Raw genomic sequence first — 12,333 nt, 5'->3', positions numbered from 1 at the left:
ACCTGGAAGCTGCACTTGGTGTAAAATGCAGCAGCTTGAGTGCTGACTAGTGCTTGTCAGTGGGTACATGCGTCATCTGTTTTATGGACTTTGTTTTGGACTACTAGCTTCCAAATGTAATTTAAACTTCTGGTTTTAAAGTCCTTAATGGCTTGGCATCAAGTTAACCACAAGACTGAAATTGCCCCAACCACTTCAGTTATGCTGAGAGATAAATCTGTTATCTGTGTTATTTTTCTGTAATTGGTGTACTCCTTTGAGTGATTTTCCATGGGAAGTTTGACTGGACCCAACTTAAACACTTTCTGCAAAAAGAGAGTTTTTCTGGAAGCTGTTGCAGGGCTGATGCCAGGTACTGTTTTGGGCTACACATTTTAGTATTTTTGTTTTTCAAAAGTAAGTCAAGAAAGTCCTTGATTTAGGAATACAATTTGTTGAATATGTTTGAGGGAAAGACGCAGGAGCCATGGAATCAGAGAGTAAGATGTTTATTGCGAGATGACTGCGATTCAAAACGTCCCTGCAACTGTCAGGGTATTTATACTCGAGCCCAAAGCAACTGTCAAATGACCAGCCAATCAGAGAGCTGGTTAACAGGGAACATTTGCATATATAACACTCCTTCCCCCCAGTTATTTGCATACTCAACACTCCTCTAACATTTGCATATATAACACTCTTTCCCCCCAGTTATTTGCTTTGTGTGCAAAGAAAGTCCAAGCCTGTCGGTAACTTTGGTTTTTGGAGGCAGGTTGGTGTCCTCGTGCTTCAGCTTCCCGTCCAGTGCCAGGCCTCGCTTCTCCCGGTTGTTGGTCAGCAGTGGAGTCAGCGTGTAAACCTTGCAGAAGGTGGAGCTGGGAGGCAGGCAGCTTTGTAAGGCAGGTGGCCTTGGGAGGTAGGTAGCCTTGGGAGGTAGGCAGACAGGCAGCTTCAGCCACGGTTGAGCCAACGCGATTCGTAGCTCGTCCCTGAGGAGAGCCGACGGCTCCAGCCAAGGTTAAGCATAGGTTGCCCGTCCCTTTGACTGAAGGAGTCCGTGCCTGTGGATCTACTCAGGTTGGCTTGATCGGAGGCGAAACCTGAGGCAGTGGCACTGCTGCTGCAGCTCTGACAGGTCTTCAAAGAATTTTCTGTTTGCGTTTGCTTGGTTGCGTTGCGACTGGCTTATTGTTTAGTTTTATTCTTAGTCCAGGCTCTGCGGAATCGCAATCCCATCCTTGTCGCCAGTGTTATATATGTTTGTAAGGGAAAGACGCAGGAGCCATGGAATCAGAGAGTAAGATGTTTATTGCGAGATGACAGCGATTCAAAATGTCCCTGCAACTGTCAGGGTATTTATACTTGAGCCCAAAGCAACTGTCAAATGACCAGCCAATCAGAGAGCTGGTAACAGGGAACATTTGCATATATAACACAATTGAGATGGGAACTTCCATTGTTAGGTGATGTGGTCTTTAAGTGAATCATCCCAATTTTACTATCCTTTTGGCTTCAGTTGTTCAGTTGTTCTTTTTATATGCTGTTGACTGATGATAGTTTAACACTTAATTTTCAGGGATTATGGATCAAGAATTAGTTTCCTATGGATTTATGCTAGAATTGTATTTGTTTCCTTTACAGACAAAGAAGATTACTCTTTTTTCTTCAGTGCTAGACCGCCTAGTGTTGCTACGCTGAGGGAATCAAGTGCTGGTAAAGTGATTTTTTTCATACTTCTTTTTTTTTTTTTGGGTGTAAATGTGTTTTTATTTTCCATTTTCATTTTCGTACAGTCACATATATACTGTGCATAACCGGGGCCATATAACATTAAACAATAAACACAGCCATTCCTCTTGTCAACAATACCCCCCAAAATAGAAACCCAATGTACCTCTTCGATCCTCCATACACCCTTTCTTTCGCCCCCCTCCAATTTTCCATCTTCCCTCCATCATTCCCCTCTACCCTACTTCCCCTCCCCCTCTACCACTCCTCTCTCCCGGTACACTCCCTCCCTTCCTTCTCACCCTCCCTCCAATCCTCTCTCCCACCCTCTCTACCCATCTTTCTTCTATTCCTCTACTCCTCCCTTAGGTGTATTTCTACTATCTATTAATATATTCAGCTTGTCCTATTTTTACAGTGGCATTAAAGAGCAACAGTATACAAATGCAGTCACGTTACTTTGAAATCTAACACATACTATATATCCCCCCTCCCCCGTCCCCCCCTAACACCCCACCTCCCTTCCCCCCCTGACTTCCCAGAGCCCATACATGGTATAGATTTTTAACAAACACAGTCTAAAATATATTAAGACAAAGGAAATAAAAAAAGAAGTTAATAGCATCTCTGCATTGAACTCAGCTTCTTCCTGTTGCACTAACTTTAAGCAGTTTAGATTATTCCTAATCTTAAACATAGGCTATCTGTAATTTCTTAGTCCCGTATTTGTTTTGTATATAGTCAATCCATTTTTTCCAGTCTCATTTATATCTCTCATTTGAATGATCTTTAAGATATGCCGATATTTTAGCCATCTCGGCTAGGTTTGTAACTTTCAATGACCATTCTTGAGTTGTAGGCAAGTCTTCCTTCTTCCAGTATTGCGCCACCAACAGTCTTGCTGCCGTTACTAGATGCAGAACCAAATTAGTCTCTACCGCTGTAAAGTCAGTACTTATACCTAGTAAAAATAACTGAGGAGTTTTTTTCATACTTCTGATGTACACGAACAGAGTTATTCTCTTTCTGAATGATGAAATTAGATCAAAGGGTTAAGATACCTTTCATGTGTTATTTTTTTCTTCAGACACAATTATAGAATGGAAGGATGGTAGAAGTAAATCACATCAGCTTACTACAGGTAAATCATTTAAACATGACAAGTAATATTAAAAAATATTGGAGGTTGTAGATCAGTAGTAGTCAACCTGGTCCCTACCGCCCACTAGTGGGCATTCCAGCTTTCATGGTGGGCTGTAGGGGTTTGCTGTAACTCTGCTTTATAAATTTTATAAAGCAAAGGTACTTCCCTACTTTATAAATCACCATTACTGTGGAAACGGTGGGTGGTTAGAAAATTTTACTACAGAGATACAAAAGTGGGCGGTAGGTATAAAAAGGTTGATTACCCCTGTTGTAGATAATTGTTAAAATGAGGCATCCATCTAAAAACCGGAATGAGGGAAAGATCCGTCTTTTCTGATACAACATTCCAGGTGATATCTCTAACCCCAATCTCCTCACCTAAAATATTTCTGTTTAGAAGAGGGAAATCTTTCGGGAAAGAAAAAAATGATTGTTTTTGAGTAATATGTTAATAGAGATATAGCAGATAGTTTCATTGTTTTAGACAAAACTGAACTGATCACAGACCTATGTTACTGGCTTTGAGAGATGATGCAATTGGGCTACAGTAGTCCGACAGGGTTCCTTTCTTTTGCCTACAGGTGGATATTTATTGGAAAGTTCATTATTTTGCCATTTCATTTCTCCTAAGGTCCTTTAGCAGAGGTGTGTTTCAGCCAGTCCGGTCTGGTATGCACATACCAGTTGAAATAATTTTGTGCCCGTTCCCATACTGGGGCCTCTGAAGGCCCCATACAGAATGGTCCCTCCTCTCGCCTGTCCCCTCCTCACTCCACCCCCCCCCCAATCACAGCTCTCTCACTCTCTTGCCCCATCCACACCATGCTTGACCTGCCCACCCACTTCCTTTTCCGGAGTGGAGGACTCAGCTGTTGGAAGTGGGTGGGCAGGGCAAGCTACCGCTAGGGATGGTTTCCCACCCTCTCTAATGCATGGATTTTTCCACACCCCATTAGAAACCATGTGACTGCTAAAGAGAAGGAAGCATGTGCGGGCTTCTTCCAACAGCCGAGGAAGGACAGGAGTGGACAATTCAGCTATTGGAAGAAGCCCGCACAGCGCGCACTTCCTTCTCTTTGACAGCTACATGGTTTCCAATGGAGTACGGAGAAACCCATGTATTAGAGAGGGAGGAAAGGCCAAACTTCTGCTAGGGACTGCCTTTTCTCTCTCTCTAACGCATGGATTTCTCCCCCCCCCCATTGGAAACCATGCGGCTGTCAAAGAGAAGGAAGTGCGTGCAGGCTTCTTCAAACAGCCAAGGAAGGAACAGGAGCAGAGGACTCTCCTTCTGCCTCATGGAAAAAAAAGAGCAGCTCCACCCTTGCACTCTTCTCGCTGACACTGGTCAGCCTGAAACATGAGGATCATGGAGGAAAGTGTTTTCAGGTCAAGAAGCAGCAGCAAAGAGTGCAAACTTCCTGAGCTGCGGGAAGCGGCTGCCAACGATGCTCTCAGGGCAAAGACATTGTGAGCGGAGAAGCCTTGGCCTCCTCAGGAGCTGCCAAGCGCTCGCCACCCCTCTGACACCTGCTGAGCCTCCTCCCACCGCAGACGTGAGGATCGTGGAGGAAAGAGCTTTTAGGTGGCAGCGCCTTCTGCACACACTGCTTTTTGGAATCAGGGAGGGGGATCCTGCACCTAAAAATGCTTTCCTCCACGATCGCCACCTTTCAGGTGGCAGATCTCACCAGGAGAAAAGAGAAGGTGTATTTGTGGTGGGAGGAGGCTCAGCGGGTGTTGAAGGGGCGAGTGCTTGGCATGTCTTCACCCTGAGAGCATCACTGGCAGCCGCTTCTTGCCATCACTGCCAAGCCGGATTCACCAAAAGCGGATTCACCATTGCAACAGCAACAGGACATGCTCGGGGAAGGGAGAGCAGGAACTGACTGCCTGGGATTGTGTTTCAGCCCCCGCAGCCACTTCTGCTGCAGCTACCAGAGACTCCTTCCTCACTGCCACTTTGTTTCGGGCTGAGAAGTGGAAAAAATGAGCAGCTCTCCTCTCCCCTCTCACTTTCCTCAGCCTACGCAATATTCGGGGGGGGGGGTGCCCTTTGGCTGACCACCATGGATGAGAGGTTGAAGGGGCAACCACAGGTGAAGAGCGCTGAGGGGTTTTGGTAGTGTGAGAGAAAGACTTCAAAGTCAGTGGAGGTGGTGTGTGGCTGGTGTGCTATTCCGACTTTCCCCGGGTGCAAAATGCTTTAAAAAAATAAAGTTTTTTTGTGGGGGGGGGGGGTTGTGAAGGGTTAGGAGTGCAAGGGTCTTGTAAATTGATAGCTTTAAGTCTTGCACATTTCAAATGCCAGAGTTCCTGAGCCAATATGACTGGAGGAGGAATTGTGGGAGTTGAAGTCCACAAGTCTTAACACTGTCAAGTTTGAACACCCCTGGGGTTGTTTTTTTCTAAAGGGTTAAGAGTTTAAAGGGTCTTGTAACTTGACAGCTTTAAGACTTGCGTGCTTCAAATGCCAGAGTTTCTAAGCCAACATTTTGGTTACTAAGCAAGAACGTTGTTAAGTGAGTTTCACCAGGTTTTACAAATTGGCCATGCCCACCCAATAACATGACCACTAGGCCATGCCCACAAAACTGGCCATGACAACAGAATAAGTAGTAAAAAAAATTGAAACACAGCACTGGCCTTTAGGGTAGATGATACTGCACTTGTCATCTGCCTCCAGTTTAAAATTGGTCCTCTTCTACATGCCCACCTTCCAAGCACATGCACACATGACCCCCCCCATGTACATGAACATGCAACCCCCGCCCTCCCCCACACTTTTGGGACACGATAGACCCATTTTTTGCCCTCTCCAGGCTCCAGAGGCTTTCTAGGAGCCTGGGGAGGGGGAAAACAGCCTCCCCGCCTACCCGGAGGCCCTCTGAAGGTTTCAGGAGGCTTCTCTGAAGCCTCCGGGGGAGTCAAAAAAAGGGCCTAAGGGCAACCCAGGTGTTCAGGAACGCTGACTTCCAGTTTGTCCATAGGGCCATTTTTCGCCCTCTGGAGCCGTCAGGGAAATCTCCTGAAGGCTCCAGAGGGCAAAAAAATAGCCCTACGGGTAACATGGAAGTTTGTGAACAGTGACTTCTGGTTTGCCCATAGAGACATTTTTCGCCCTCCAGAGGCTTTAGGAGACTTCCCTAAAGGCTCCGGAGCATGAAAAACAGCCCAACTCGCAAACTAGAAGTCTGTTCCTGAACTTTCGGTTTGCATGTTGGGTAGGTTTTTGCCCTCCGGAGGCTTCAGGGAAGCCTCCTGAAGGCTCCAGGGAAGCCTCCTGAAGGCTCCAGAGGGCAAAAAAATGGCTCTACGGGCAAACTAGAAGTTACAGTTCCCAAACTTCCAGATTGCCTCTGGAGGATGAAAAACAGCCAAAAAAGAAAGCCAAAGTCAGCTGGCCAGCATGCACACTGGAGCTGACAGGGCAACACCTCATGTGCCCTAACAAATGGCTCCACGGGCCACCTATGGCACGTGCGCCATAGATTTGCCATCATGGCCATAGAACCTGAACACACTTGAACACTGGGCCCTATCTAACAAAATGAAATTCAATGCAGAGAAAAGTAAAGTCCTACACTTAGGCAAGAAAAACCAAAAGTGTACATATAGACTGGGGGAAACCAGGCTTAATAGCAGTAACTGTGAGAGGGATCGTGCACAACCAGCTAAATATGAGTGTGAGGTGGTAGCCAAAAAAGCCAACACAATCATAAGTTGCATTAACAGAGGGATACAATTAGGATCAATTGAGGTACTAGTACCACTCTATAAAGCCTTAGTAAGACCACACCTAGAATGCTGCATCCAGCTTTGATCACCACACTGTGCATGGCCAGTCTAGTGAAGAGAAGGACCAGGGGAAACATGATAGCAGTATTTCAATATTTATGGGGCTGTGACAGAGAGGAAGGGGGTCAAGCTGTTTTCTAAAGCACCTGAAGGCCAGACAAGGGTAATGAATGGAAAGTGATCAAGGAGAGATTCAACTTAGAAATAAGGAGAACTGTTCTGATGGTGAGAACAATCAACAGAACAGCTTGCCTTCAGAAGTTGTGGGACCTTCATCATTGGAGGCTTTCAAGAAGAGACTAGACTGCCACTTATCAGAAATGGTGTAGGGGTCTCCTGCTTGGGCCGGGGGTTGGACTAGATGACCTACAAGGTCCCTTCCAACTTTAATCTGTTTAAAACATCTGAAACTGATGGGAGCTTGCAATAAATATTTGCCTCCTAAATTTTTTGTATCTGGGATAGGGAAACATATTAGCACACTATAGGCATAGGAATATTGGCCAAGTTTGATTGGACATTTGTCAGTGTGGGATATTCTCTATCTACTGTATCCCATTTATTTTTGCTGAGCAAAACTCAAAGAAATGGTGTTTTTCCCATCTGTCATCTTATTTTGCCATTTCTTAATAGATCTTTTCACACAGAGCGAACCATATGATTATTTCCAACATAGCATTATATGAATAATGTATGTAAGGATAGATGGTGTGATTTTTTTTAACACACAGCTTTATTGGGACCTCTATTCAGGTCAGTTACCATGGATAACATAGCCATAGCATCTCCTGCTTGAGCAGGGGGTTAGATTAGAAGACCTCCAAGGTCCCTTCCAGCTCTAATCTGATTGAGTTAAACAAGATTAAAGGTAGTCCTCTAGTTATGATAGGTCACCTAACAATGGTTCAAAGTTATGACAACAAACCCCCTCTGCAAAAGTACTGTCACAGTCCCAAAGTTACATATGTTGCAGAACCCCTGTGGTCATTCGGCCTTATGACTGACCAGAGAAACGCTGCAATACGTCCCCCTGTCTATTTCCCCAACATTTGCTGACAGAAAGAGACAGCGTGTAGGAAGGGAAGAGTTTTTTTCTGGCTGTGTGCATTCACTGGGAGAAGGAGATGAGCCCCTAGGAAGGGAAGAGTTTAGTCACTGCCTGCCTGCCTTCTCTCCCACCACCGTTAGCCGCAAACAGGAAGGAAGGGAAGGGAGATTTCTCCGCTTCACCATTTGCCTTTGCTGGGGGAGTGAAGGTTAGCATCTAGTGATGAAAGAAAAATAGTTCCCCAGGGTCTCAGAAAAAGATTGGTGCTTTTCTGCCATGTTGTCCCTGTCCTCAGTGGAGTGGCCTGTCCTCTTTCCTACCTGACATCCTGAACTCTGGAGATCTTCACAAGGTGAGAGATTAGTGCAATGGTGGGATTCAAATAATTTAACAACCGGTTCTCTACCCTAATGACCATCTGGGTAGGTAGGGTTCGGTGGTCATGTGACTGGGTGGGCGTGGCGAACTCAATGTCACTCACATCGATGGGCGCTTCGCCTTAGCTGTTACAATGTAATAAGGGTTAACAGGAGAGTCAGTTTCTGTAAGCAGGTCAATAAAGATTAGGCTAGAAACAACACCAGAATGTTTCCTTCCTGCCTTCCTTACAGGATTAGCCCTCTAAAGTGGAAAAAACCAAAATGAGATTTCTTCCAACAACCGGTTCTCTAAACTGCTTAGAAAGTTAGCAGCCGGTTCTCCCGAATAGGTGCGAACTGGCTGAATCCCACCACTGGATTAGTGACAGTGGGGTGGGTGCAGGAGGTGGGTGTGGAGGAGGCCAAGCAACTGTGGAGACCCTAAGGGATGGGAAACAGAATATGGGATATCACGGGGGGGGGGGGGGTGAGGCCTTGGGAGGCCAGAGACAGATGATATTGTTCCTGCACTGGGGCCCACATGGTTTTCCCTACCCATGAGGCACATCAAGTGCCCTTAATGAGTCCCAAGTGCCCGTTTTTTTTAATGAATGCATTGAGAAGACCCAAGAATGGGGCTCACTCAATGTGGTTTACTTAATTTCCTCCTGACCTCCAATCATAATGGCTAGGCTCTATTATGTTTGTAATTCAAGGACTACGTGTGTATACATTTGTATTAGTGCTGACTGCTGTATCAATTTGCACTGGGCTTGTTAAGTATTTGAATATATGTTTTAGATACCTATGTGGGAATTTTCATTTTATAGATATGGCAGAGTTAGGTTCTCATATGAAAAAGCTTACAAATCAGGTACAAAGATAATGTCTTAATTTATTTTAGTTTCTGTCCAATAAAGATGAATGTAATACAATCCCCATTCAAACATTCAACCCCATTCTCTAAGTCCTTCATTTGAGTCTATGAATGTTATGCACTTCATTATTTCAGAAGAAACCACAGCATATATTACAGTATTCTAGGATGAGGTATTTACCTTTCTTCAACTTTATTCTCATGCAGGAGAAACCCTGCGGACAACCTTCATCTTGCAAGAGTCCTTTAGGTGTGAAAGGAGTAACTTTTATCTTCCTGACTGTCTGGCACATTGGGACTATGTGGCACTATGTTAACCCTCCAAGGAACTGTTTTATATGAATAGAATTATTTAGTATCAAAAACTCTCACTAATTTCACACCCAATTATTTAAGGATAGTTTTCCAAGATAAATTTCTTCTTGGAAATTTATCCAAGTTTTATAATGAACTCATTATTTTTCTCCAAAAATGGAAGATAAAGCAGAATTAGATATGTTGAAAATAAAAGGTATGTGCCCTAAAATGATAGTTCCATGTTGCTTATCATTCCTTTCTGATGGCAAGTCACCATGCGATGTCCCCCACTACTCTGCCTTTTCCTATCTGTATCTATGAGGAGGAAAATCTATAGTGGTTCTTCTCACAATATATTTCACCCACGCATTCCAGATCTTTTTAATAGGCTGCATATAGGTAATTTCCCTACTACCGTACTGATTTAAAAAGTCTTCAAAGGATTACCCCGCCATCACTGAAATAAATTATTTGAAATAGCACAAAGCTTTTCTGCATTACTGTTATTTTAACAGTTATCTAACCAGCAATGGTTAGATAATTTTAGAAGATACTAGTATAAGTTACTAGTGAGAATTACCACAGTCATTCTTACTGAATCAAAACACACTGTATTGATAATATAAATGCTTGTATACTTCTCCCAGCTTCAGGAAATCTTTAACATGCTCCACAGACCTGGTAACACAGTTCATTTCTCTCAAGCACTGAGTGCCAGGAGGGAACCAAGCCATGCCTATGGTATTGGTGTCTGCTTGGCCAATGGGAAACAACTAGCGATGTCTTGAATCCTTGCTAAGTGTTCTTCTGGCATAAGGGCTCATGGGATTTTAGGCACTTCTAAGAGAATGTAGGTCGGTATTTTGTTTCCAGAATAGTAATTTTTAACTCAGGCTACTTGGTGGTACATTGCCAAGAATACCGATAAAATCTGAAAGGGTTAAGGATATTTTGATTATCTGGCCATAGTTTCCTTCTTTTTAAAGCCATTTTTTGGGGGGAAACAGACAATATTTCACCAGGGTTTTAAATACAATAAGGCTTAGATCTAGGAGCAGCAGAAGTGACCTCATACCATTGTAATAGTAATGGAAAAGGGAGTGGAGAAATGTCTCTCTTACAAACTTCTTATTTGTAAGATCTGGGATGTAAATGTTTTAAATAAGTTGCTTAGGGAATTAATATTTAGCAATTTCTTCTATATACATAAACAGCATATGTAAATTTTATGCAAATATGTCCCTTTTAACAGTTAATATATTGTAAAAGATACGATGGACGACTAGAAGGGGAAAGCCAGATTTTAATCCTCCATTAGGTATGGAAGCTAGTGACCTTGGACCAATCACTTAATTTTTGTTCAAATTTTTTGTTCAAAAAAGCCACTTGATTAAAAAAAATCCCTTGGTCACATCAATGCATTAATAGTTTCACTGTGTGGACTAGGCTAGTAAAACCTCTGTAAAGTTTGTGGCAACCAAATTTCTGTTGCACCCTTCTTTTCTTTGGATATATTCTGAGTGCAGGAAGAAGATGGCTTATTAGCTATTCTGTAGGACAACTTCATGATACAGTCACATCCCAGCACATAGCGATTGTCATATAACTTTGTACTTCTCTGATCCAGTGTGAATATGGTGCCTTCCCTTCTTATTTGGACAAGAGTCTTCCTTAAATGCATGACTCACGATGCTTTGCTATAACAACAAAACAGAGGCTAGGATCTGCCCTACTCTTCCTGCCTGCTTTTGATTCCTTCCCTTCTTTTTAAAGGTTTTTTTTTACAAACGTATCTATGAGTGAAAAGTGTGGCACCTGGGTGTCATACATTCTAATATAAATAAAACTAATATAATTAGTCATAGCTATTACATTCAACCAGCTTATATATTTTTAATAATAATATATATTTATGTTAAGTTGCAGTCTACCATTACTCAATTATTCCATGTTTTCTCTTATTATTGCTCTTATTTTATTATATGTGTATACACTAATATCCACCTTTTTTCTTATTTCTATCTCTTATTCTAACTTTTAATTATGTCGCCCTTTATTAACATTTTCTTTCTTATCCTACCTAACGTCTAGTCATCTCACCTACCTACAAAAAAGGAAAGAGAGAGAAAAAGAAAAGTAAATCAGAACAACAATAAAAAATAGAAATCATCTATTCATTGTCTCTTGCCCGCTTCAATACTTTAATTATTATGGCTTTTTTTTTTTACTTGCCTCCCATATTCCTCTTTTGGACCTTTATCTCTTTTTGCATCTACTTCTTGGTGTTCAATGTAGGTGTCAGCATTCCAAATATCATCCAAAATTAAATCAGAGTCCAAGGCAGAGATTTCCAAAAAGCTCACTAGGTATTTCTCTCATCTCTACCCTCTTGAGAGACCCGCCTACTGCCAATTACCTCCACTAGACCAATTAGATCCCACAGACTAGGCCTCCTCCGAATTCCATCCGCCGGCCAGTGCCGACTGGCGACTACCCGGAGGAGAGCCTTCTCTGTGGCTGCTCCGACCCTCTGGAACGAACTCCCCGTGGAGATTCGTACCCTCACCACCCTCCAGGCCTTCCGCATAGCCCTTAAAACCTGGCTGTTCCGACAAGCCTGGGGCTAAAGATTCGCTGCCCCTATCTCGAATGGTATGATTGTTGTGCTTTTTAACTATGTATAGTTTTGTGTCCTTGTTAAACTGTTTGTATCCGCCCTTCCCTTTTTGAGTTGTGAGCCGCCCTGAGTCCCCTTAGGGAAAAGGGCGGCATACAAATGAAATAAAACTCAAACTCAAACTCTTCCACTGCCTAGTTTCCAGAATTTCTGCCCAGGCCCCTATCTCCCTTTCAAAGGTATCTTCTTGTATCTCCAATTCTCTTTTCGACTCTCTTAATATACAGTATTTCCCCTCTGATTTAATTCATCAGTCACTGTTATTTTCATTATTATCTCCTCCTTGTCTTCTTTTATTCTCTGGTTCTTCAGCTTAGTCTTTTCCTCCATTTCTACTGTTGGCTTCTCCCTTTCCTGGGCATCTTGGTCTTTACTCATCATCCCTTGTACAGTATTTCCTATTTTTTCCTGTAATCTCCTTAAA

At 43.1% G+C, this 12,333-nt stretch overlaps 1 protein-coding gene across 1 annotated transcript in view; it reads left to right on the top strand.

The window, feature by feature from the left end:
- ADCY10 (adenylate cyclase 10) overlaps positions 1-12,333 on the top strand; it is a 140,051-nt gene that overhangs the window by 77,721 nt on the left and 49,997 nt on the right. The window contains exon 21 of the mRNA XM_032226823.1: positions 9,143-9,185. Within this exon, the coding sequence (XP_032082714.1) occupies positions 9,143-9,185 (43 nt within the window). The remainder of the gene's footprint in view (positions 1-9,142; positions 9,186-12,333) is intronic.

The sequence above is a fragment of the Thamnophis elegans genome, chromosome 11, assembly GCF_009769535.1.
Source record: "Thamnophis elegans isolate rThaEle1 chromosome 11, rThaEle1.pri, whole genome shotgun sequence".
NCBI classification, from domain to species: domain Eukaryota; kingdom Metazoa; phylum Chordata; class Lepidosauria; order Squamata; family Colubridae; genus Thamnophis; species Thamnophis elegans.
This window is presented reverse-complemented; position numbering and strand designations above follow the sequence as displayed.